This window comes from Chenopodium quinoa, unplaced genomic scaffold (genome assembly GCF_001683475.1).
Source record: "Chenopodium quinoa cultivar QQ74 unplaced genomic scaffold, ASM168347v1, whole genome shotgun sequence".
NCBI classification, from domain to species: Eukaryota; Viridiplantae; Streptophyta; class Magnoliopsida; order Caryophyllales; family Amaranthaceae; genus Chenopodium; species Chenopodium quinoa.
In genome coordinates, this window is record NW_018743697.1 from 5,084,166 (window position 1) to 5,107,800 (window position 23,635).

Genomic DNA, 23,635 nt, shown 5'->3' on the forward strand with positions numbered 1-23,635 from the left:
GAATGCAGGGCAATTCTGTAACTATAGTGCTGGTATATGTTGATGACTTGCTGATCACAGGCAACAACAAGGAAGAAATTGCTAGAATCAAGAAAATGTTGGCTTCTCATTTTCATATGAAAGATCAGGGGTCTCTAAGGTACTTTCTAGGCCTTGAAATTGATCATACTGATCAGGGAATTTTCATCTCCCAAAAGAAGTACACAACTGACCTGCTGAGAGAAGAGGGGTTGTTGAATGTGAAACCTTTGAAGCTTCCTGTTGATTCTCATTTAAAGCTCTCTGCCGATAAAAGGGACACCTCTCCCAGATCCTGCTAGATATCAGCAATTGTTAGGAAAACTGATCTACTTAACAATTACCAGGCCTGATATATCCTTTACAGTTCAGCTGCTTAGTCAATTTATGCATTCCCCTACTTCAACTCATATGCAAGATGTAAAAAGGTTGCTAAGATATCTAGCTGGTATTGTCTCTCAAGGTGTGTTGCTTGCAAGCTCTTCTGCAGCAGAATTGGCTGCATACTATGATAGTGATTGGGCCAGTTGTCCAACCACTAGAAGATCCACAACAGGTTACTGTGTTTTGTTGGGAAAATCTCCTATTTCTTGGAAAGCAAAGAAACAATCTATGGTGGCTAGGTCTTCTGCTGAAGCTGAATACAGAGCTATGGCTCTTACAACATGTGAAGTGACTTGGATAAAGTCTTTGCTAAGGATATGGGCATCAAGTACCTAGGGCCTGTGATTTTGCACTGTGACAATCAAGCAGCACTGGCTACAGCTGCTAACCCAGTACTGCATGAAAGAACTAAGCATGTTGAAATCGATTGTCATTATGTGAGGGATATGGTGAACTCAGGGGATTTAATCACACAGCATGTGTCTTCACAGAATCAGCTAGCTGACATTCTCACCAAAGGTCTATCCATCAAGCAACATCAAGCAATATTGCGCAAGCTGGGTGCTTTTTCCTCTACCAGCACACAGCTTGAAGGGGGGGTAATAAAGGATATTACAGTCATTTCTCTAAGAGTATCAAAGCCGTTATTTTACAGCAATGATTAGCTAGATATTTGTGTCTTTTTGTGCTGTCATGTAATTGCTAGGAAGGTTCCTTATAGCTGTTATTTTGTTTTCAGTGTAAGGAAATCCTCCCCTTTTGTTTTTGCTGTACATAAGCACACTATGCTGCTCTTCTGCTAATTAATGAGAAATGACTGAACATTCCCTCTGCTGATATTCTGCTCTTGTTTTCTCTCTGTCCTCTTGCACAATCGGTCATATTTTACTCTTTATGTAGTTATCTTGTACAATACACAAAAATAGATTTGCTATTGTACTTCGTATCTTATGTTTGCGAATTGTGAGTCCAAAATATTATGAATATTGACCCATCAAGATATTCTACTCCGACCCATTAAGATATTGACCCGTTTATTATGTATTAAATTTTCTTATTTTTTACAAATATTTAGACAAATTAAGGTATGGTCTTACGAGAAGACGTTCCTAATCTACCTAATGTATCTTATCTTTCAAATAAAAAAATAAATATGTATATACGTTTGCGAATTGTGAGTCAGAATGATGGTCTTTTGTTTTTATGTCTAATTTTGATTTAAGAAGTGGCCTCTATAACAAGGTTGAAGTTGGAGTTTCCATGTGGTTGCTTGTTCATTCGCTTGTGCTTGCTGTCCATTTGATTTATATCACTTGGTGAATTGTTAAGTTGATAATTTGCTGTGAATTAGCCTAGGGTTTGTTTGAATGTTTTGGCGGACTTGGTCATAGTGTTTGATATACTACTTGGTCCTTACAGTGCATTCGATTTTCTAATGTGTAGATCTAATAAATTTTCATTATTTGATTAGCTATATGAAAAGGTAAATGAAGTTTATTTCAATTGAATAATTTAGTCACCTAGTCAGATCACTAAGTTGTAACTTGTGAAGTCGTAAGTATAATAGATTAATAGGTCTTAAGTTCAATTGTATATATGTCTGAGTCTGCTTGGTTTCAAAAAAAAAAGTTCAATTCTTGTTACATTATAGGTACTATGACACCAAGTAGTAGGTAGCACCACATTATTTACATAGATTGTTAGATTAGTTAAGCTAAATCCATACTTCTTTTCAACAATGGCTTATTGATCAGCACATTGGCCCATAACTGTGGTTGGACTTAAGGGTTGTGGCTTATGAAAACTTGTACCCTGAAATAATAGCAAAGTTGTTCCATTATACAAGATTATTTGTAAGAAGTTTAATCAACTCATGGCAAACAAAGTCCTTAAATTATAAGGAGCAACAGTGTTGTATCCTCCACTCCAGAATTCTTTTGCTAATTGCCGGCAAGCTTTATGGGTTGGGTGCCAAGCATCATACCACAAATAATCTTTCACTTTGTAGCACACTGAGAAGGTCATTGATTTATTCTGGCAAGTATAATCACCATTGAACACCCCACTTCCGCAGCACGCTGTTTCGGTTTCTTTAAAACCTATAGTTGATTTCAATCAAAGAATTAAAAGACGAGGAAGTATATATAAATCCAACAATGTGTGTGAACTTGATAAATTTGATTTATAGAAAGAGCTCATTTTTTCACTAGTTGGGTTACTTTGATATAAATTGAATTGAATCAGAATCACACGTTGTGTTGGGCCTATCACTTTGCATAAAGAGGTATATCTTTTTTCGTTACATTGCCTTAATCATGACCTATTAAATAACTTTGAAAGGAAGGAATAAATTGTACGTACCATATATGTTGCCATGTAAGACACGATGGTGTAACGCGGTGTAGAAGTCGTAGATTGTGTAAGTAAATCCTGGTAATTTGCTTTGCAATGTGTTGGCTTTGGCAGCAAATGCAGCATTGTGCATCCTGGCTAGCTCTAGCGGCTCCTCCGCACAAGTTCCATTAAATCCAAGCGTATATTTAATTGATGGTATGCATCCAATAGGACCAATGTTTTGGAATGCAAATTTTCTTCCTCCTTTTTTGTAGATGGTCTAAATCAAGCATGATAGCATGAATATTTGATTACTTTAGAAATTAATCATCTTTGATATAGAGAATCCCATATTTCCAACAAGTATATGATCATGAATGATTACATTATAATTTGTCATCAGTTCAAAATTAATAGTCACATATGCTATTTTAGTTTGTCACCAGTGTTACCTTTTTAATTGTAATTTACAATTTGATTTCTTAGTATTGTATGCACTTGCTTAAATTAAATTATTGAGAGAGAATAAAAATATTACTTTGATATGGATGGTGAGGTTGCCAAGTATTTGTTTCATGTAGAGACTCTTCTCGGAAGAGGATAGAGGACGTTTTTGGCGATTCATTTGGAGAAGAGTAACATAATCATTTTTCCCAATGTCAAATAAATAGACTGCTTTGGATAACAGCCTATTAGCTTCCGAGTCCCCAACTTGCTTGGTCAAACTTTGCACCATTTGAACAAAGTAGTCCAATTGCATCTTCAAATTTTTTTTTTAAAAAAAAAAAAAAAAAAAAAATTAAAATACCCAGATTAAATCAATTATAGCGGGGTAAAAAAAATTGTAACCATTGTAAAATAAAGCTTCTGTATTAGCTTGTTACAAAAAAAGATGAATACCGCCTTAGGGCAATTTTCGACAAGTACACAAGCACTTGTAGAAGCAAAATTTATTCCATTGGTGTAGTTTTTATTCCCTGGTAATAAATATGGTGGTGGCATACATGGCAAACCCGCAAATACAGCTGCCAAAATCATGTGTAACATCAACAACAACAAATAGGACAAGAAATACAAATATATTAATGTAATTGACATTTTAATATGCTAAATTGAATGCAAACAACTTATATTTGTATTATACAGTATAAGTAATTACCTATAAAATCAGGGATATTGAGGCCATTAGAATACCTCCCAGCAGGCTTCCCAAAGAAAATTTCGCCATAAGGCCAATACCTTGCTCCGGCTTCCTTATCACCGGTATACAAAGACATACCGTTGTCGTAGAGCGAATCGCCGAAGACGAAGAAGGGAGTGTTGTCTTGTGCGGCAAAAGAGATGGCAGGGTTAACAAAGAGTAGAGTTGCACATAGCTCTAATAATGATGCCAATTTAACACACAAGTTTCTCACTGTTTTTGCCATGTAATATATACGAATGTTGTTTTGATCACCAAAGTCAGCTCTTTTCGTTCCTTTGAAACTTTTGGGAGATTAGAGATGAAGTGCTAAATACTATGCAAGGAGCAAGCTTATAATTAATGGTTTGTTAGTCAAAAAATTGAAATGTTATTTTTTACCAAGTCCTTGTATATGTCATATTGTGATTTGTGATAATTAAAGGATCAAGTATCATTTAGAACTAAATATTTTTTAAACATTAATTACATGAATAATTTATAATTTTATGAGAGAAAAAATTATTACTCTTGATGCTAAGAATGCTAAAATTTATTAAAGGATCTTGCAAAAATGGTAGCATTATCTTTTAAATTGGTAATTGAAGATTATATTCGTGTTATTTGGTAAATAATCACCACTCAAAATACCTTATTTAGTACTCCGTAGTAACTACCCCATTTATCAATATTTTAAAGTACCACCCTTTAATTTTTCACTTTATAAATCTTAGGACTTGTCTGGCATTTTTTTTTCATTAAAAAAAAAAAAAAAATTATCAAAAACCAAAATCAAAAACTAGAAATAAGAAAAATGTGTTTTTACTTTTCAATTGTTTGTTTTCAATATTTTCATGATTTTGATAAGTTTGACTAATTTTTTAAAACTTGCTCGATTTAGGAGTCATTTTAGTCCTTTGAATTGGATTTGAGGTCAAATTTGGAAATAAAAATATTACTGTCTTCGTTTTAAATTATTTGCAATGATTTGAAGTATGTGTTGTGAATAAAATATGTCGAATCATTGCAAATAATATGAAACAATATGTTTAAATTAAATTATCTAGCCTCTTCTCTCATCTCCTCTCCTCTTTCAAGGTTTCTTTAAATTCTTGGCCGTTTAGGCTGGAAATAGTCTAATTTCTGACCCTTTTCAGTTAATTTCTTTTGTTTTGCAATTTAGTTTTCAATAAATCTACACGAATAGTGTAGATATTCATGCGTCTCCCTATGGTGGAGTCCGTAGTTTTTGTAAGTTAGTTTTGTTATTTGTTTTTGTTTTGGATTTTTTTTTGTGTTAAGGTTTATCAAAAAGGTAATTGGTGAAGAGTTGTTCGGGATCGCAACGATTATCGAATCTTCAAAGGCGTTCAAGTGAATCATATGAAAATCATCCTTACGGCTACAACAAATTGTTAAACCGGACTCTCCGAAAAGGCTGTATAATTCAACGATGTGTGCGGGAAATGTAGCACAGTGCAAGAAATATTCAACGATCGTAGCTTTGATGATGGAAACCCTTATTTGATTCAATTTTATGTATTTGTTGATTTAAATTTCATTTGTAGATGATGTATGGCTTTTGATTAATGAATTGATTTGTTTCAAAAAAAAATGAAATAGAGGTAGTACTAAAAATGACTCATTTTGCATGCCAATGATTACATCGACTTTACCTATCATACATACTAAGGCATTGTTTTATAAATACAAATGTAGGGTATGTTTTAATTTACTGAACTGAAGTAATTGGAGTTGAATGAATATTTTATACTTGTAAGAGAAGAAAATTAAAAACTGAACTGAACTGAATAGAATTACCAATCTTTTATGAGAGAAGAAAATTAAGAATTAAACTGAACTAAGTTTAATAAGCTGAACAAAATAAGCTCCCGGTGTATTGTTTAACGACGAATAATGAGTCATGACATAAAAATTCTACAAATATTCCTCCGCTAAAAGGAAAAAATCCCAATTGTAACCGAACGGCTAGACCACAAAACCCAGAGCAAAAAAATCAGTGTTGCCTTCAAAAACCAGAGCAACTCATTCATCTAAGAGAGAGAAAGATCAAAGACAGCAGCAAAAATGGGAGTGGTAATCATCGACGGAACAACAGTCAGATCCTTCGTACAAGACGAACCCCAATTCAACAAAAGCGTCGACAAAACTTTCGCAACCTTCGACCTCAATGGCGACGGCACCCTCTCCCGCTCCGAACTCCGAAAAGCGTTCGAATCGATGCGGCTCATCGAAACCCACTTCGGCGTCGACTCCGGCGGCCCAACTCCGGCGCAATTGACTACCCTTTACGACTCCATTTTCGATAAGTTTGATATCGATCACAGTGGGACTGTTGATCTCGAGGAATTTCGATCTGAAATGAAGAAGATTATGCTTGCGATTGCTGATGGTTTGGGTGAATCGCCTATTCAAATGGCTCTTGAAGGTGGGAGTGAGAATTTGTTGCAGAAAGCTGCTAATCTTGAGGCTACTAAGATGAAGGAAGCTGGTAAATCGGCTTAGTTTTCTGGGTTTTGGGAGTTATGTGATGGGAATGGTGTTTTGAGGGGTTGCACGCTAGGTGTTTGTGTTAATGCCTGAATGAGTACATATTGTTGTTTAGATTTTACTTTTTCTGGGTTAATTCGTTTCTTGTGTTTTGTTTAATGTTTTTGTGTTAATCTGTGCAAATGAGATGTTTGTCAAGTGTGTATGTTTTGTGTTATTTACTTATTTGGCTACATAATAAGTGCCTCTAATAAAGTTGTACTAAGATTAGAGAAGTTTAATCTTTTTTTCCAATCAGTTTTTAGTGTATGTTTGCATATCTAGTTTAATTGACATAGAATATACTATTAGTCTATTAGAAATGGATACAGCTTGAATCGATTTAAATATTCTCATGGTCTATAATGCTAAGAACCTAAGCACTATCACACCATACTATGGACATGTGTTGAAGTACGATTTCATAGCAAGTTAGGATGTGTAACATCATGCCTAATTCACCTAAATAATGTGTTATAAGAATTGCTCCATTTTCTAGAAAAAAATGAGATCCTTTGGGATATAAAAATCGGTGGAAAAAAAATAGGTATTTTAAGTAAAAGAAAGTGATGAATAGAAAAATATGTCAATGCTCTTTAAAGTTAAGATAGTAGTTCATGTCAACACTCTTTTAAGCTAAGATGGTACATGGTAGTTTTGATAACAAGGGGAGCGACCAAAGAGAGGAATTGAGGGTTTATTTGTAGGCTTTTGGCAGTACAAAGAAAGGGTAGGGTGATCCATGGAATAAGGGACATTGAGAGAAGAAGAGCCGAAGAGGGATCATAATATAAAAAAGATGTGTAACCAAAGAAATGAGAAAGAAATTTTTATAAGATACCGTGTGTAAAATTGGTAAAACAACTACTCGGTAGTTCATTAATGCTTTTGTTGTATATTTGAAAAGCAAGGGCGTGTTCGACAAAATATAGTTGTTAAGGTGGCTGTAGCTGTGGAGGTAGATGTTAGCTGTGTAGGTAGTTGTTAGCTATCAACAAGCTGTTAGCTTTAAAGATAAATAATTTAGATATGAGTGTTCGGTAAAGTAGTGGTTGACTAGCTATTATATATAAAAATCAATCTTTTATTTTTAAAACTATAGATTAAATTTTCAACAAATACCTTAAAAGCTGCCTCTAATTTCAAAAGCTAATCTTTCTAACTTTTCATAAAAGCTACTATAACCACTACTTTGCCAAACACTCACATTTTTTTGTTAAGTAGTGATTTGACCAAGTCAAACCACTAAAAGCTACCTAAAAGCTATTCAAAAGTTAGCTCCGAACACGCCTAAAAACTCTTTTTCGTTTTAATTTACATACATTTTATATATAATATGGATATAATTTTCTGGAAAAAAAATGAGAACATGAGTGAAACAAGCAAAAACACAAGGTTTTGCAGTATAGGAGAGTTGGGTTGATTCTTATCTTATGATTTGTGCTAAAACAATGTTGATAGAAGGAACTGAGATGTAGTTTGACTTGATTGGTATTAGCTCAGCGGGTTTCTGCTATATCTGACTATATTTGCAAACCTTTTGTTTAGAGAATATCAGAACTGTAACAAGCAACGGCTGAGTTAATGTTATAGGCTTTCGCGTCATCCAGCAAGAAAACGGTTGCGCCTTCTTGCGATAGAAAGCGCAACGGCTTTCACGCTAGCGCGCGCTCACCGTTGCTTTTATGTTTCTACCCCTATCATTCATTTGGTAATTATTCGGGGAGGGAACAAAACAAATTTTATAATCCGTCAGCATTTCAACCCTATATATTAATCACGTCTAAGCATAACCAATCAAAAATCCAGGTGATGAACTTTTCAAATTTTATTAGGCCGGATTTGGTCCTATTATGGACCGCTGAACAGTCGTATCTAATATTTTGGGCTGATTTGTATTAATGTTGCTTGGCCTTTTATATACGAAGTTCAATTCGTAGCAGTAGGCTAGTTGTAGTAGCTACACTATCTAGCTAATAAAGAGGACCTTCGAGTTGACTATCATAAATTCATAAGGTACTAATCTAAGCCTTTTGTTTTTAGACGGATAATCTAAGCCTTTGTGTACTTGTGTTAAACATTACTCTTACTCCGTATCTTGTTTTTTTAACGGCTGAGCGTTTCTAATGGATTGCTAATCTGACTAGTGTATATTAAAAAAAGTTCTATTCCTAAAATTATAATTTGTTATTATTATAATTATAATTATTACGGAGTATTGTGTTTTGTAAATTGTGGCTCGAAATCTAATAGGACCGACTTTAAATGCAGATTTGTTTCAAATTATAAGTGAGCTGAGGTGATTCAAGTTTACTTTCCAACAATAGGTTATATACCCAATTCAAATAAGAAATGAGAAAGTTATGGTTGTTTTACAAAAACCTAACGAAGCTAGAAAATTGCGACAAGCGGGCGAGTTATAGCTCTAGGCAAGTGTGCAATAGCTTGGCCATATGAATACTTGCGGTAGGCTTGAGCTAGCCGTCAAGACATAGCTCAGCAGTTTGGTTCTTCTACAATAAGAATATTTCTTAAAATTATAGTATCTTTTTTTATGATGGTTGTTTGAGTATACTTGATAAACAATTTAGGGTTTTATTAAGGGTTTCCTTGTTTTATAAAAGAAACCTTTAGTTGATCAATTACATCATGCCTTTTGAGCCATTAGATTTAGGACTCCTTGTATCATTCTCTCGTTCTTTCTTCATTATATTGAAAAAGCTCTCGATCTCGAATCCTCACCCGTTGATGTAGGTCTAGTGTAATCTTTTTTTTATTGCTTTTCTCGTTCTTTTGTTTTTTCATTGACTTGTTTCGCATTAATCAAACACAATTAAATCCTTATTTTCTAACAGTTTGATTCAATCTCGGGATCCTCCGGAAATATTCGGTGGTGCCTTATTAGACCCGTCTTAATGAGTTTTTTTTTTCAACCTACCAATTTAAACTCTGATTTTAGACAACTAAAGTTATTTTAAAATACCATACAACTAAAGTAATTCAATATAATGATATTTTTTTTTGTTGTTTAGAGAGCCACAAGGACGGAGGTGAGAATCGATCCCAAGATCTCCTGTAATCGGGAGGGAAACTCTAACCACTTGAACTATCCCTCACTCTAAATATAATGATATATTGCCTATATTAAAATATAACCCCATCTCAAAATGATTTCCTTTCCCTTTATATCAATCTCTCAATAATGAACCCTACTTGTACATTACCTCTTTGGGTTGAAAACTCTCAATATATATTAAGTCCAAACTAATCCAAACAAAATTTGAACTAATTAGGTTTGTTTAGTTTGGACTTTAGGTCAAATAACTTGCGCCCTTCAATGCCACGCCACACACGAAATATAATAACAACAATAATAGTACAATACTAAAAATAGAAAATGCAATTAAAATAGTATTATTAGTACAACCCATACTCTTCGTTCCACTCCCTCCTCCATTCCCTATGCAAATAAGTCACACCCTTTCGATCATGGAAATATTAATTATGTAATGCCTTTCTCATTCAATATAATAATGATACAATGAACAATAATTTTCTTCTTCTACGTTTTTCATCCACAAAATTTGTTGTTGACCTTCCTTTTTAAGTATTTAGTCGTTCTTAACTCTATTTAATCGGGTTTTCACTTCCCCAAATCTCTTCAACCTTAACTCTAGGAAGTCAGTAAAAACAAAATATCGTAAACTAAGCTAAGACAAGTAAAATAAAACGAATAGAATAGCGTATTTAGCCAGTAACTTTAAAACGACCCAAGTATGAACATTAAATATATTATTTATTCATTTTTGTTTAAAATGAATTTGAACAAAGCTCGATATGTTCCTCATAGATAAAAATGAGTCAAAACTCCAAAAGTTTAAACTTGGACGTTATGTATGGGATAAGGATATAGGATATATGATACAGATAAAGAAATAATGATGAAATTAATGATAATATAATAATTGATCTCTATGTATGGAAACTTAAAATTGTTCTTAGCCTTGTGTATCTTCCCTTACCACAACAATCTATAATTATTGATCTTTATGCATGGAAACTTAAGATTGTTCTTAGCCTTTTATATCTTCCCTTAGTATAGTCTCCAATACAATATCTTTGGTAGGATAAGATTCATTTCAATCTTAGTCCTATCTCTATCCCTCAAAACGAACAAATCATTTCTCTTATCCTTTTCACTTACCCTTACATTAATGTAGTCCGAACTTATTTGTCACACTACATGCAGAAATGAACATTAACAGAGTTACAAGACCAATTAAGAGAAGTGACGGAAATATATATAATATAAAAAAAACTAAAAACGGCCGTGTAGAATAGATCTGATAAACACACCCAATGAGGAAAGTGGAAGAAAAAGTATGAATAAAACAAACAAACAAACAAACAATAAAATGATCAAAGCAAAGCAAAGCAAAATAGTAGTGCTGGACTGGTGCTACTCTAACTGTTCCCCCTCGGCGCATCTTAGCTCACATAACCCCACCAACTAACTACCCATAAAATTATTTTCTTAATTAAAAAATAAATCCAAAAAAAAAATTCCAAAAAAAAATTAATTATTTTTTTTAAAAAAGAAAGCGTGAGACAATGGCCAGGCCTGATCCATCGACTTTAGGTAGTGCAACGTGGACGGTTTAGATGAAGTCCATGTCGCAGAATATGATTGGTTAGAATGAAATCAACGGTTTCCACTCTCTTCAGAGTCGCATCATTCTCTCCTACTACATTATTATTGGTCCACGTACCCCTATCAAAATGGGGCCCACTTTATTAAAAAAATTAAGGGATAAAAATGGACCAAAGACTCTTCCCCTTATTAAAGAGTAGAGAGAGAAAGAAACCAAATTAGAGAGAGAATTTTTTTTTTGTTGCTCTAAATTTTGAGCGAATTGCTAGACAGCCGACACTTGTCCTTAATTAAAAACTTTCCCACTGGTAAATAAAAACTCTTTTTTTTTTGTTTATTTTTTGTTTTTGTTGTTTTAGTTTTTTTGGAAGTTTAGTCATCTAATTATTCAACCCTTTTTTATTTTTGGATAATTGATTTGCTATTTTGGAATTTTGGGTTTTTATTTTGTTGTTTGGGTTTTGATCAGTGTGTGTTTTGGTGGGTGTTTAGTGATTTGAGTTGATGAGTGATGGATGGATAGAAATGATGTGATGAATAAGATGAGATCTTTGTTGAAAAACCCTGATTTTTTTGGGGTTTTTTTTTTGTGTGATTTTTAGTGTTTTTTTTTGTAATGTCATTGATTATTGGTTGTGATGTTGCAGGTTGTGGTTGAAAGGATTGTTGGAATTGAAGCGGGTTTTACTAGTAAGGATTTGATTTTGTGCAATTTTTATTGTTGTTATTGGTATTTTATAGTGGTAATTTTGGTGTTTAAAGTTGGTTAGATTTGTGGGAAAATAGTGGAATTTGATTAGGGTGTTTTAGTTTGATAGTTGGAATATTGAAAATAGGTGAAAAATGGGGAGTAATAGTAATATGAACTTTGGTAAGAGTTTTGGGAATGAAGCAGCAGGTGATGGGAGTGCTGGTGGAAGTGGTAGACCACCAGGGTCTGGGTTAGGGTCAGGGAATTTCGGGTTAGCAAGGCAGCTTTCGATTTATTCGTTGACATTCGACGAATTTCAGAACACATTAGGAGGGATGGGGAAGGATTTTGGGTCTATGAATATGGATGAATTGTTAAAGAACATTTGGAGTGCTGAGGAAACACAATGTATGACAACAGGAGCAGGGGCAGCAGCCGCGGCTGCTGCAGCTGCTGCTGCTGCTGTAGGGAGTAGTGGTCAGGATGGGGGGAATTCAGGTGGGTATTTGCAGAGGCAGGGGTCATTGACACTACCTAGGACGCTTAGTCAGAAGACGGTTGATGAGGTTTGGAAGGATATAGCGAAAGAGTTTAATGGAACTAAGGATGGGGGAGGTGGATCTAATGTACCACAGAATCAGAGACAGCAGACTCTAGGGGAGATCACTTTGGAGGAGTTCTTGGTGAGAGCTGGGGTTGTAAGGGAAGATACAGAAGTGCTTGCGAAACCTAATAATGCTAACGCTGCTGCTGTTGCTGCTGCTGGAATGTTTGCGGATTTCTCAAGGGCTAATAATAACAATAGTAATAATAATACTAATACTGGTTTTGGAATTAATTTTCAACAACCTGGTCGAGGTGTTGAACTGATGGGTAATCGTTTAGCGGAGAATAATCATCAGATGTCCTTGCAATCAGCTAACTTGCCGTTGAATGTTAATGGAGTACGAACATCACAACAACAACCAACACCAGTGCAGATGTCTCAGCAGTCACAGCAGCAACAACAGCAGCAGCACCTGCAGCAGCAACAGCCACTATTTCCGAAACAGCCTGCTGTCTCATATGCATCTGCGATGACTCTACCCAGTAATGCTCAGCTAGGTAATACAGGATTGAGGGGTGGTATGACTGGTATCGTAGGATTAGCTGATCCAGGGATGAACAACAACTTGGTTACTGGTACTGCTCAACAGGGTGGTGCAGGGATGAGTATGGTTGGGTTGGGAGGAGGTGGAGCAATAGGTGTTCCTGCTGGATCTCCCGCAGCTTTGTCATCCGATGGGCTTGGGAGGAGCAATGGAGATTCATCTTCTGTTTCACCGGTTCCGTACATGTTTAATGGTGGTGGTCTTAGGGGGAGAAAAGGAATCCATGCAGTTGATAAAGTCGTTGAAAGGAGGCAGAGGCGAATGATAAAAAATAGAGAATCTGCTGCAAGGTCCCGAGCACGGAAACAGGTTTTGCATATATTCCTATTCTTCTTGGTTCTATTGTCAATTTTATGGTTCTATTTCGTGGGTACAGTGTTGACTATCTGTTTTGTTTTGCCTGGTTGTTCATCTTTTTGTTTTTTGTGGTGTATCTCCTATTTTATCATTGCAGGACATGCATAATATGGCTAATTGGTTGTAACATTGTATTTTGCTAGCATGTTGCATTTATCACATAGTCTAAAGTTGTATACTTCTCTCAGATTGTTGATGATAAATGGTGTATGAATTTGAGCTGTTCATAGATTATAATTGGCTGTTTTGGTTGAAACATATGATATAGGACCGTGGTACGAATGTGGTACTAGTAACTACCTGTTTGTGTAGTCTTTGCATACCTTGGTTTTACTGCTCTGTCATGAAAGTATCTCTAATAACTTCAAATATGGTCAGCGTTAGCAGTCTTAGCGCCTGACTAAGTGTGATGAATGCTTTGCTGAATAAAAACATTAGTGCTGAATGTTAGTTCATGTTGGTGAACCACTTTATAATCACAAGATTTGTGTTTCTTACCTAAGACATTGTAAAGCTTCTTTCTGCCGAAGAAGAATAGAGCCTGGAGGGAAATGGAAATATGATAAAGTTGTGAAAATAAAGTAACAAAAAATATAGAGAATGATAGATCAGATAGAGGTTAGAGTAAACAGGGGAAAGCAATGTTACGTTGTTATGCCAGTAAATTAGTTCTGAATGACATAGGACATGACTCCATGAATGCTAGCTTGGTGCTGTCACAGATGTTATGCATGGTCCTGTAAACAATGTTTTAATGTAGCAACTTTTTTGATTTCAGAGATCAGTTAGTATCGCTTTCCCTGTATTAAGTTTTTAATAGTTGAAAGTATATTGGGACTTAAAAGTAAGGTATTTCATGTGTAGTTTCTATCTTGTGTAAAATAGTCGAGACCTTATGAGTAAAGCGTCCTCTGATATAGACAGAACATGTCCTAATTTTTATTTTTGTTTCCACTGATGAAAAGGGGAGAGGGGGACATTTTGTTGTGGTCCATTTGAAACCTTAAACATACTTAAAATGCAATGATTAATTGCTGGTGCTGTTGTAATATACAGTTGTTAGCCTATTTTGCTTTAATGATACTCTTCCTTATGACTAAACATACTTGAAATGGTTTTTGTTTTTTTAAAGAAGCACAATTGAAATGTAATAACAAATTGTTGTCGCTGTTGTGATATCTGGCATGACTTTTCCCCTCATTTCTCGACAGCTAATCATGTTTTGTTCTTCAGTAATTCAATTATGAGATGACATAGAGGACTATAAAATCTACTTGTAGTTTATGATTGTTTCATGTCTTTGCCTTTTTCTGTGCATGTCTCACTTACAGTCTTACACTGCTGTCTGATTTCTTCTTTAGGCCTATACAATGGAACTGGAGCAGGAAGTTGAGAAATTAAAAGAGGAGAATCTAGAGTTACGGAAGAAACAGGTACGTTTATAAAACTTTTGGCTGAAACTTTATTCTTGCTTAGAACCATGATCTATGTGGCTTACTTAATTGTTCTTCTGACTGCAGGCGGAAATTATGGAACAGCAGAAAAATCAGGTACACCATGTTTGTTTATCTACTTGTTATTAGGTTCCCATGAGTCGTAGTGTTCTTTATCTTGAGTTTTAGGGTATGCATTTGAGTAGTGTTGAGTCGTTAACAAGATGAACTAAGCTGAGTATGATATTATTGTTGCGAAACAGGTGATGGAGATGATGAATAATGCACAAACTGGTTCTCGGAAAAAGCTCAGGAGAACGCAAACAGGGCCGTGGTGAGAAACTGGTGCAATACTTACAGTAGGTTTTTTCTTTTGTAAATATTTTCGAGGGAGTGGATGCTTTTCTGTTATTGGATAGCTGAGGATTGTATTTTAGGTTAAAAGCTTCCAAATTTATAGTTTCCTTACCTCTAAACATCAGTATTTGTAGGAAAGAGGAAGTGTGACATGTGATCCATATAAACCTGTTGGGATATGTAGTTTTAGGGCATGTCCAATTCTCAACATCTTTTTTTGATGCTTTTAGATTTTCTTTACTTTTTACTTGGTTCAATCTGAATTTCATAGCTTAGAATGATGCTGTTGGCATGTAGTTTCGCAAATCAAAGCAAAATTTATTGTAAATTGCATCTCTGATGGGCATTTTTCATCAACATCAATCAGACTTCCATTTATTAGTCGTTCTTTTATGAGAATCTAATACTTCGTTCTTCTGTTTTATGACCTACTTTAACTTTGGATAAAAGCTTATAGCTTGATATAAAATTATAAATTCTGTTTTTTAAGTGTCATTTCAAATCCATTTTGTGCCCATTGAGAATATATGGTGGTAATTACTACTATTATTTTTTGTTTTTCAATTGCAAGATTTGCGATATTTTGACTTTTGCACTTATTATTTACTAATGACTTTTGTAATTGATTGTATCTTATGTTGTTTCAAGCAAGCGTTTGAACAATCTGTAATCTAATCTTTGTTGTATAAAATCAATTATGCTCAACAAAAGCAACAAGCGTTCAATACAAACTTCAATACAAAGTACTACATAACATAATCTTTGTTTCAAGTATGATGCCATTATATACGATATCTTTGTTGTATAAAATCAATTATGCTCAACAAAAGCAACAAGCGTTCAATACAAACTTCACACTGAGCTAAAAGTACACTTAGTTTACAATATTGGTTGTTTACACATTGCTTTCCTTCATTCTGCCTGATTTTAGGACAAGTAGAAGAGTTCCTTGATGCTGTGTGATCCATATGAATGTAGATTCCACATCTCATCAGCTAATTGCTCATAAACTTTCTCAGTAAAATGGGTTGAATCCCAGAAAACATAATCATTTACATTTTCGCACAATTCAAACTCTTTAACTAGCCTTGTTCCACCACAGCTCCATATCCCTCTGAACTTGCCTGTTCCACAACACGCCGTCTTCCCCTCCTTGAATCCTATACATCATAACAAAACACCAGTGAATTCGCAAAGCTGTATTTTTCACATTTTACATTCAGAAATCAGCTCATTAAAATCGAAAGAAAAGCTTTTGTTTCGGGTTTGTAATGTATCATATGGATGAACATACCATATTTTGAAGGGTAGTCGATTCTTTGTTGTGCACAAGTATAGAAGTCATAAAATGAATATTTGAACCCTGGTAACTTCATCTTTAACTCTTCGAGAACATGGAAAAGAGCTCTGTTATGCAGCATGGCGTATTCTGAAGGCTCTGTGTTGCATTCGCCATCTGCGTTTGAAATTCTAGACACAGGGACACAACCAATCTTTGGCACATTGAGGAATGCAAATTTTCTGCCTCCTGTATTGTAGATTTCCTGCCAAATCAACAGAAATCTTTAGCAATGATAACGAACAAATCGATCTGTTAGGAAAAAATTCTAAAGAGAAAGGACTTACAGTGATAACAGAAGTAATGTTACCAATGACCAATTCAACATATTCGGATTTGGTGTAAGTAGTCAAGATTGAGGAATTGGTTAAGAATAAGGAAAGGTAGTCATTTGCTCCAATGCTAAACAAGTAGACTGCACTTGTTAACCTCTTTTTAGCTTCAACTTCACCAAATTTGTGCCTAAACAACTTCTCAACTTTCTTGTAATTTTGCAGCTGCATATGGAAATCAATAACCTGCAAATTGATATCGAATCCCATTATAACTCGAATCAAATTGAATAGGTCGTACTAGCTCTGTAAGAGACATACTAGGCCTTGGTTAGTTTCCGCGAGTGCACCAGCTGCAGCTGATGCAAAATTGACTCCGTTGTAAAAATGATGCTTGCCCGGTTGGAGAAATGGTGGTATGAATGGAAGATTAGCATGTTCCGCTGATAATTTAAACGAGTATAATTATACAAGTAACATAACTAATTTAAAATAAAAGTTCAATAAGTCGATAAAGAACACATAAACTTAAGTTTAAAATAAACGCAACACATATTATGATATGATCATATTATTATAAGATTTGAAATATGCATACCTATAAAATCACTAATAATACGACCATCAGAGAAACGCCCCGTTGGAAAATGGAAGAAAGTAATGCCATAAGGCCTTATATTGGCTTGAACCAAGGTTGAAGTGTTAATATAATTGTTGTTTCCGGCATCTAATATTGAGTCCCCAAAAATGAATAAAGGGTTTTTTGCTAATGTTGAGACAATTAGCAAAGAAGCTAGGATGAATATTGAGAGAAGCTGAAAATTTATTTTCTTTTCCATTGTTTGATCAAATTGTACGTCTTCCTGGTATGTTTAATTTGTTACGTGGTATTGATCAATTTATAGATTAATATGTTAATGATCGATCAAAGTTTGTTCTTGGTGACCTAGGATAAAAAAAGTCGAAAGAACAAAAAATTAATTAATGAACGGATTAGATTACAATATTTGTCCTAATTAAGTATATAATTAATACAAAATGTTGTATTCATAGTTTGATTTCAAGGATATAATATACTGGTCTATTGGTACTGAAAATGCTCAAGTCTATGCTGAGTTGCTTCTTAAATTAGCAAAATGGATTTATAACATAAGCTGATTAATGTAATCGGGTGTATCAGTCAATGTTAATTGAATATTAAAAAAGGTTAAAAATTCTCGTTTCCAGCTTATCTAACCCTTTACTTAATCGTTCTTCTTAACAAGGAGTTTATCACATAATTATATACTCCGTATAATATAATTCCGTCAATGACAACTAATTGCGTAGTAACGTATTGGCATGGAAGATCTAAGTCACACTCAATTAATTAAACAAAGTATGATTATTATTATGCTTGTACATTGATTTTGTACTTTGAATGGGAAAATTCTAGAAAAAATGAATTTATTTTAATTAATTAGAGTTTGAAGTGGGTTAATTCTTATCAAGGAAACACCATAATAGATTGTAGACATGATAATATTAACTAAGTTGTAACGCGTAGATTGGTTACTTGCAAATTTAGATTGTATCCAAAATAACTACAACACTCGTAGTTAGATACTATGTATATAATTCATGATGAGAATTTGCTTCAATAAGTTATTGACTTCAGTGATTCCAAGTTGTATGTAGTTTTAAGCATAAATGAACAGATCAAAGAATATGATCTAATAATTTAAGCATATCGATTGATGTTAGTATAATTGTCATAGTTTTGTTTTATAAAAGTGAATTGAATAATTGATCATAATGTATATTGAATTATGGTAAATGGAAGAGATTATTGATGGTATATGAAGAACGATGAAAATCATCAAGACCATAATTGATGTTGCTCCACATCTCATCTACAATTTGTTTATTAGCCTTCTCCGTGTAATGCAAAGAATCCCAAAATATGTGGTCATCCACATTATTGCACAACTCGTACTCTTTTACTGGTCTTTTTCCTCCACAGCTGAGTACTCCTCGGAATTTGCCCGTCCCACAACATGCTGTCTTCCCCTCCTTGTACCCTATTTAACAACCATTTACTCCGTCAATATAAAATAACAAGAAATTAATAAAGTACGAAAAACCAAGCTAGGTGATTTATTTTAAATTGGCGAAAATTGGCCTTAACAACACCAAATATTTCTTGGATAGTTGGATGCGTGTGGTAAGTAACACCACCTATGAGTAGTAACTAGAACAACACCAACTTTTGCAATAGATGCAGCGTGTGTCATAAGTTAGAAAAAAACCAAGTATGCTTATCCATAAAGGCTACCAATTTTGCATCTATTGCAAAAGTTAGCGTTATTTTAGCTACTACTCATAGGTGGTGGTGTTCACTGCACCAAAGCTATAGTTGATGATATTGAAGCCAATTTCGCATTTTAAAAATTTGAGCCCCTCACAATATTTATTTCAAATTTTGTAGTTGCATATAAAAAAAAAAAAAAAAAAAAAAAAAAAAAAAAAAAAAAAAAGTCAAGGAAGAGACCAGAGAGATACCATATTTGGAAGGGTGGTTGACTCTTTGCAAGGTACTAGTGTAATAATCAAAAAGAGCATATTTGAACCCTGGTAACTGCTTTTCTAGCTCTTTTAAGCCTTGTAAAATAGCTTTGTTATGTAGCCTTATGTAACTTGTAACTTCTTTGTGACAGCCGCTATCTCCTTCTGAATTCAATATTCTAAGGGCTGGTAAACAACCCACTGGTGGCAAGTTTAAAAACCCAAACTTTCTCCCACCTATCTTGTATATATCCTGCATAATCAAAGACTTCTAAATTAAAAACAACGCGATAGATCAATAAAGATTCATATAATAGAATGAGGGTTGGGATTGATACCGTCTTTGAAACAATATTAAATTATAGCCTTAATTACATACGTAATAACTAAGCTTTTACTAGTATTTTCAAAGCATGACGTTATTTCTTATTTGCTTATGTAGTCGTACTAATGAAGCCTGGCCTTGACTTCTAACATTTAGCGCATTATGATAATAAAGTGTCACATTTTTCATTTGAATTAAAAAGGTATGTAACTAATAAAGGTATATAATTAACGACGACTAACGTACAAAGTAATAAAGAATAGCAATACAAAATCGATACATGTTTTTGTAGTCACCTAATAAGCTATTAATTGATAATTTGGTCAATATTGTACACTCGATTGAATTGCCAAATGATTTAGGTAGAAATCACGTGTGATGGTACATTAACAGTGTATAAGACTATTAGCAAGTACTCCGTAGTAAACAAAGGTAGGGGCCTTTGCATATATAATACTATTACCTTGATAAGAAGTAATTAATGTCAAAGTTAAAAATAAAAAAGGTGGTCCAAAAATGAGGTAAAACTTTAGTGCATCTCTCATTGTCATAGCCATTAATAGATGGGCCGCAAAGTAGCAGCCTTGAATGCCTCTCATTCAGACTTTTGGAATGGTCCATATTATATTGCTCGCTGCTATATCATATCTTTGTATGTATTTTAGCTAGTCCCAGCTCTTGGAGATCTTGAGAGCTTTTTTACATTAATTTTTAAAACTTCATCTTAATTTGTACTTGATCAATTCTGCATTATTTAAACCTTCGATAAAGTCAAACTAACCCCCCGCCTAGGCATACAGTATAACATTACTCATATACGGAGTATAGGGTAATACGAAAGATTTTTCTATTATGTATCAGTTTGAAGGTCTTAGCCTAATGGTAAAGCTCGAGATTTTATGTTTATTTAATGATTGAATCTCAAATCAGCCACCTTAAACATGTTATTGGTCTATGTCAAATCATATGACATAAAAAGAATATTCCAATAGATTAGGTGAGCTTCAAAATTAGTTACGTAAGTATAAATATAAAACAAGTGCATCATCGGTATATGTATAAATGTAATATAATCTTGTGTATTTTTATAGGAAAATTCATGAATGATTAACAGAATAATACTCGTATATATCTTAAAAAAAACAAAGAAAACTTACATTGACCACGGAAGTTATGTTGCTGATGACCATACTAACATATTGAGATTTGGTGAAAGTAAATCGAGTTGATGAGTTTGTCAAAAAAAGGCTTATGTAATCATTTGTTCCAATACCAAAAAAATACACAGCCTTTTTAAACCTCCTCTTTGTTTTTTTATCTCTTAGTTTGTTTTTAAACCATCTTTCCACTTTCTTGTAGTTTTTTAACTGCATATGAAGGTCAATAACCTGCCAAAATAATTCACATTAAACAAATATTAGTAGAAACAATATATAATTAATACCTGTATCATAAAATATTTGTAAGTCAAATGTGCGGAAGATATGCTTACAATACTTAATTATGTAAAGATTACATTATATCATTAATAATAATAAAGAAAAAAGTTGAAGATGATTAAGAAAGCCTTGCACCCTACGATACATACCGAGCCTTTGAAAGTTTCAACAAGAGCACCACCTCCGGCAGATGCAAAGTTAACTCCATAGTAAAATCGTCGTCTGCCCGGTTGAAGGTACGGTTGAATCAATGGAAGATTAGCACGCTCCGCTGAGGAACATCGAAGGTGCTGGTAAGTCAAGGACCGTACAATTTTTATTGTTGGATTAATACATGCAAAAATGTAAAAACTAAACAATGGATTATAGTTTTATATTGACGACTTTTTGAACATGCGTTTAATAGGTACATTATAATTAACTATTCGAATACTTTTCCAACTAAACTAGCTGACATGCATGAATTTTACAAAAACATTAGAAAAATAATATTACCTATAAAGTCGGAAATGACACGACCATCAGAGAAACGCCCCGTGGGGTAGTGGAAGAAATTGACTCCATAAGGCGAAAAATTAGCTTGGTCAAGAGTAGTGGTATTGATATAATTGTTGTTGCCAACATCTAAAATAGAGTCCCCAAAGATGAACAAAGAATTTAGTGGGTGGTGTTTATGATGATGATGATGGGATAAGATGAGGCAATTGGTATTGGAGGGAAAGGAAATTAGCAAGACATAAAGAAGAGAGATTATTAGGCTTTCCAATAACATGGCTTGGGATGATTTTTGGTCCTCTAGTTTGTTTGGAATTGGTTAAGTTGTTTATGTGTGGAAGTTGTAATGCCCCACTAATTCATATGTATATATTTTCAAATCTAAGGTTGATGATTTTTGGTCTTATAATATATGGTACCATGAGTTCGACTAGTAGGTCATGTGTCATGTGAAATCAAGTTTGTATGTAATAAAGGCACTTTCATGGTCAAAAAGAAGGGAAAGGGAGAGCTCTAGCTATGAATAGAAAGAGCATGTATTTACCAAAAACCAACTATAAAAGTATATTATTTCTTATAATAGTTGACTACGTACTAAAAGGTTTGATGATTAGGAAGTTGCTTGCAATGAAATAGAAACAAACATGGGTATGAATGTGATATGAATACATATGTGAACATGATCTTATAAATAAAGGATTGGATGGTAAAATTAATATAGTATACAAAGAATAAAATGGAGAATAAGTGACAATTTGCTTTGGTTTATGCTAAGTAATAATTGTGAGTTAAAATATTGATTACTTGATTATAGAGAAAATACGGTGTTAAAGGATTTATTTTGTGTAAGTATAAAGTATAATATAATATTGTATGATGATTTGGCGGTAAGTTCAAATTACAAATGTAATAGGAAACATATATATATATATATATATATATATATATATATATATATATATATATATATATATATATATATATATATATATATATATATATAGCTCGTCAAATAATGGAATTGAAGTAAGAGGGGCATCTTAATTCGATAATAAGAAGTGAGATTATTCAAAACGACATTTATTTATTGCTTATATATTCTACAATATAATCATTCTTAGCTTGGTTATCTTTATTTTATTTTACCTTTATATATATATATATATATATATATATATATATATATATATATATAAAAAAAAAAAAAAATCTAGTGTACTCCTGTCTTTGATGTGAGTATCACTAGTTAAATGTGGTGATTGGGCATTTTAAATAATTGTGCACGAACATTCCTATTATACGAGTATAAGCCAAATTTTTAATATGTTTGATGCCCACCTATAATACATAAAACATTTTGACTTTTAAATACTTTTAATACTAATATAAGATGAAGTATGAGTTATTATATACTACGTATGTTTTAATATATAAAGCATGCATCACGTACATTTATACTACCTCCGTTACATATTATTTGCAACGATTTGACATAAAGTAGAGAGGAAAAATGTCTAATCGTTGCACATAATATGTAGCGGAGGTAGTATTTAATATAGCTCATAAATAACATTAAGCTAAGTTGCAATCCAATAACTTGAATGTCCACAAATGGGATGAGAATATTTAAAATGATGCTTAAACTTTTGATTTGTTCAATTGTAAAACAACAAGTGGCATATTGGCATGCATCAATTGGCTACTTTCGGCACTTTTAGAAGGAACTCACTCCAAATAATGGCTTCATTTCATAGGACATGAGATTGATTGCCCAACTAAAAAGATTGATTGATGGGTCAAACTCCTGGTTGACCCGTTTAATAGGCTTAACCCCCAATTAGTGATAAATCAGCGGAAGTGTAATCCTTGTTGTATATTAGCACCGCATGCTTAATGAAAAAAAAAATGTAGTCAAAAAAAAAAAAAAAAAAAAAAAAAAAACTTTGCTTTATCAAAGCCAATGTTTCAGGTAAAAGAATTATGAAACATATTGTTTTCATTTATTCATATTAGACCAACGTGGGAATAATTCTTTTTCCACTCTTTCCCCGAGAATAAAGATCATCTTTCATCATGCATTCTTGATTCTCCATTTAAAATTCTCCCAATATAATA

The 23,635-nt window shown here is 33.5% G+C and overlaps 6 protein-coding genes across 6 annotated transcripts; 3 read left to right on the plus strand and 3 right to left on the minus strand.

Annotated features, from left to right (window-relative positions):
- The first annotated feature begins 342 nt into the window (after positions 1-342).
- Positions 343-811, plus strand: LOC110684433 (uncharacterized mitochondrial protein AtMg00810-like). Its single transcript, XM_021860895.1, has one exon. It carries the CDS (start codon positions 406-408, stop codon positions 736-738), a length of 333 nt encoding a protein of 110 aa, XP_021716587.1. The 5' UTR covers positions 343-405; the 3' UTR covers positions 739-811.
- A 1,409-nt stretch (positions 812-2,220) lies between these two features.
- Positions 2,221-4,355, minus strand: LOC110683985 (GDSL esterase/lipase 4-like). Its single transcript, XM_021860381.1, has 5 exons — positions 3,896-4,355; positions 3,637-3,761; positions 3,275-3,496; positions 2,764-3,016; positions 2,221-2,501 (listed from the first exon to the last, which is right to left on the minus strand). Exons 1-5 carry the CDS (start codon positions 4,161-4,163, stop codon positions 2,269-2,271), a joined length of 1,101 nt encoding a protein of 366 aa, XP_021716073.1. The 5' UTR covers positions 4,164-4,355; the 3' UTR covers positions 2,221-2,268.
- Positions 4,356-5,807: 1,452 nt separating this feature from the next.
- On the plus strand, positions 5,808-6,724 carry LOC110684435. The gene has a single exon (XM_021860897.1). The coding sequence runs from the start codon at positions 6,005-6,007 to the stop codon at positions 6,440-6,442; it is 438 nt and encodes a 145-aa protein (XP_021716589.1). The 5' UTR covers positions 5,808-6,004; the 3' UTR covers positions 6,443-6,724.
- A 4,546-nt stretch (positions 6,725-11,270) lies between these two features.
- Positions 11,271-15,490, plus strand: LOC110684434 (ABSCISIC ACID-INSENSITIVE 5-like protein 5). The gene is made up of 5 exons (XM_021860896.1): positions 11,271-11,425; positions 11,765-13,268; positions 14,678-14,749; positions 14,837-14,866; positions 15,013-15,490. Exons 2-5 carry the CDS (start codon positions 11,961-11,963, stop codon positions 15,085-15,087), a joined length of 1,485 nt encoding a protein of 494 aa, XP_021716588.1. The 5' UTR covers positions 11,271-11,425; positions 11,765-11,960; the 3' UTR covers positions 15,088-15,490.
- A 348-nt stretch (positions 15,491-15,838) lies between these two features.
- On the minus strand, positions 15,839-17,681 carry LOC110683986 (GDSL esterase/lipase 5-like). The gene is made up of 5 exons (XM_021860382.1): positions 17,316-17,681; positions 17,039-17,160; positions 16,733-16,963; positions 16,401-16,650; positions 15,839-16,266 (listed from the first exon to the last, which is right to left on the minus strand). Exons 1-5 carry the CDS (start codon positions 17,554-17,556, stop codon positions 16,034-16,036), a joined length of 1,077 nt encoding a protein of 358 aa, XP_021716074.1. The 5' UTR covers positions 17,557-17,681; the 3' UTR covers positions 15,839-16,033.
- Positions 17,682-18,494: 813 nt separating this feature from the next.
- Positions 18,495-22,252, minus strand: LOC110684436 (GDSL esterase/lipase 5-like). Its single transcript, XM_021860898.1, has 5 exons — positions 21,521-22,252; positions 21,175-21,296; positions 20,744-20,974; positions 19,259-19,514; positions 18,495-18,777 (listed from the first exon to the last, which is right to left on the minus strand). Exons 1-5 carry the CDS (start codon positions 21,795-21,797, stop codon positions 18,524-18,526), a joined length of 1,140 nt encoding a protein of 379 aa, XP_021716590.1. The 5' UTR covers positions 21,798-22,252; the 3' UTR covers positions 18,495-18,523.
- Between the last annotated feature and the right edge of the window lie 1,383 nt (positions 22,253-23,635).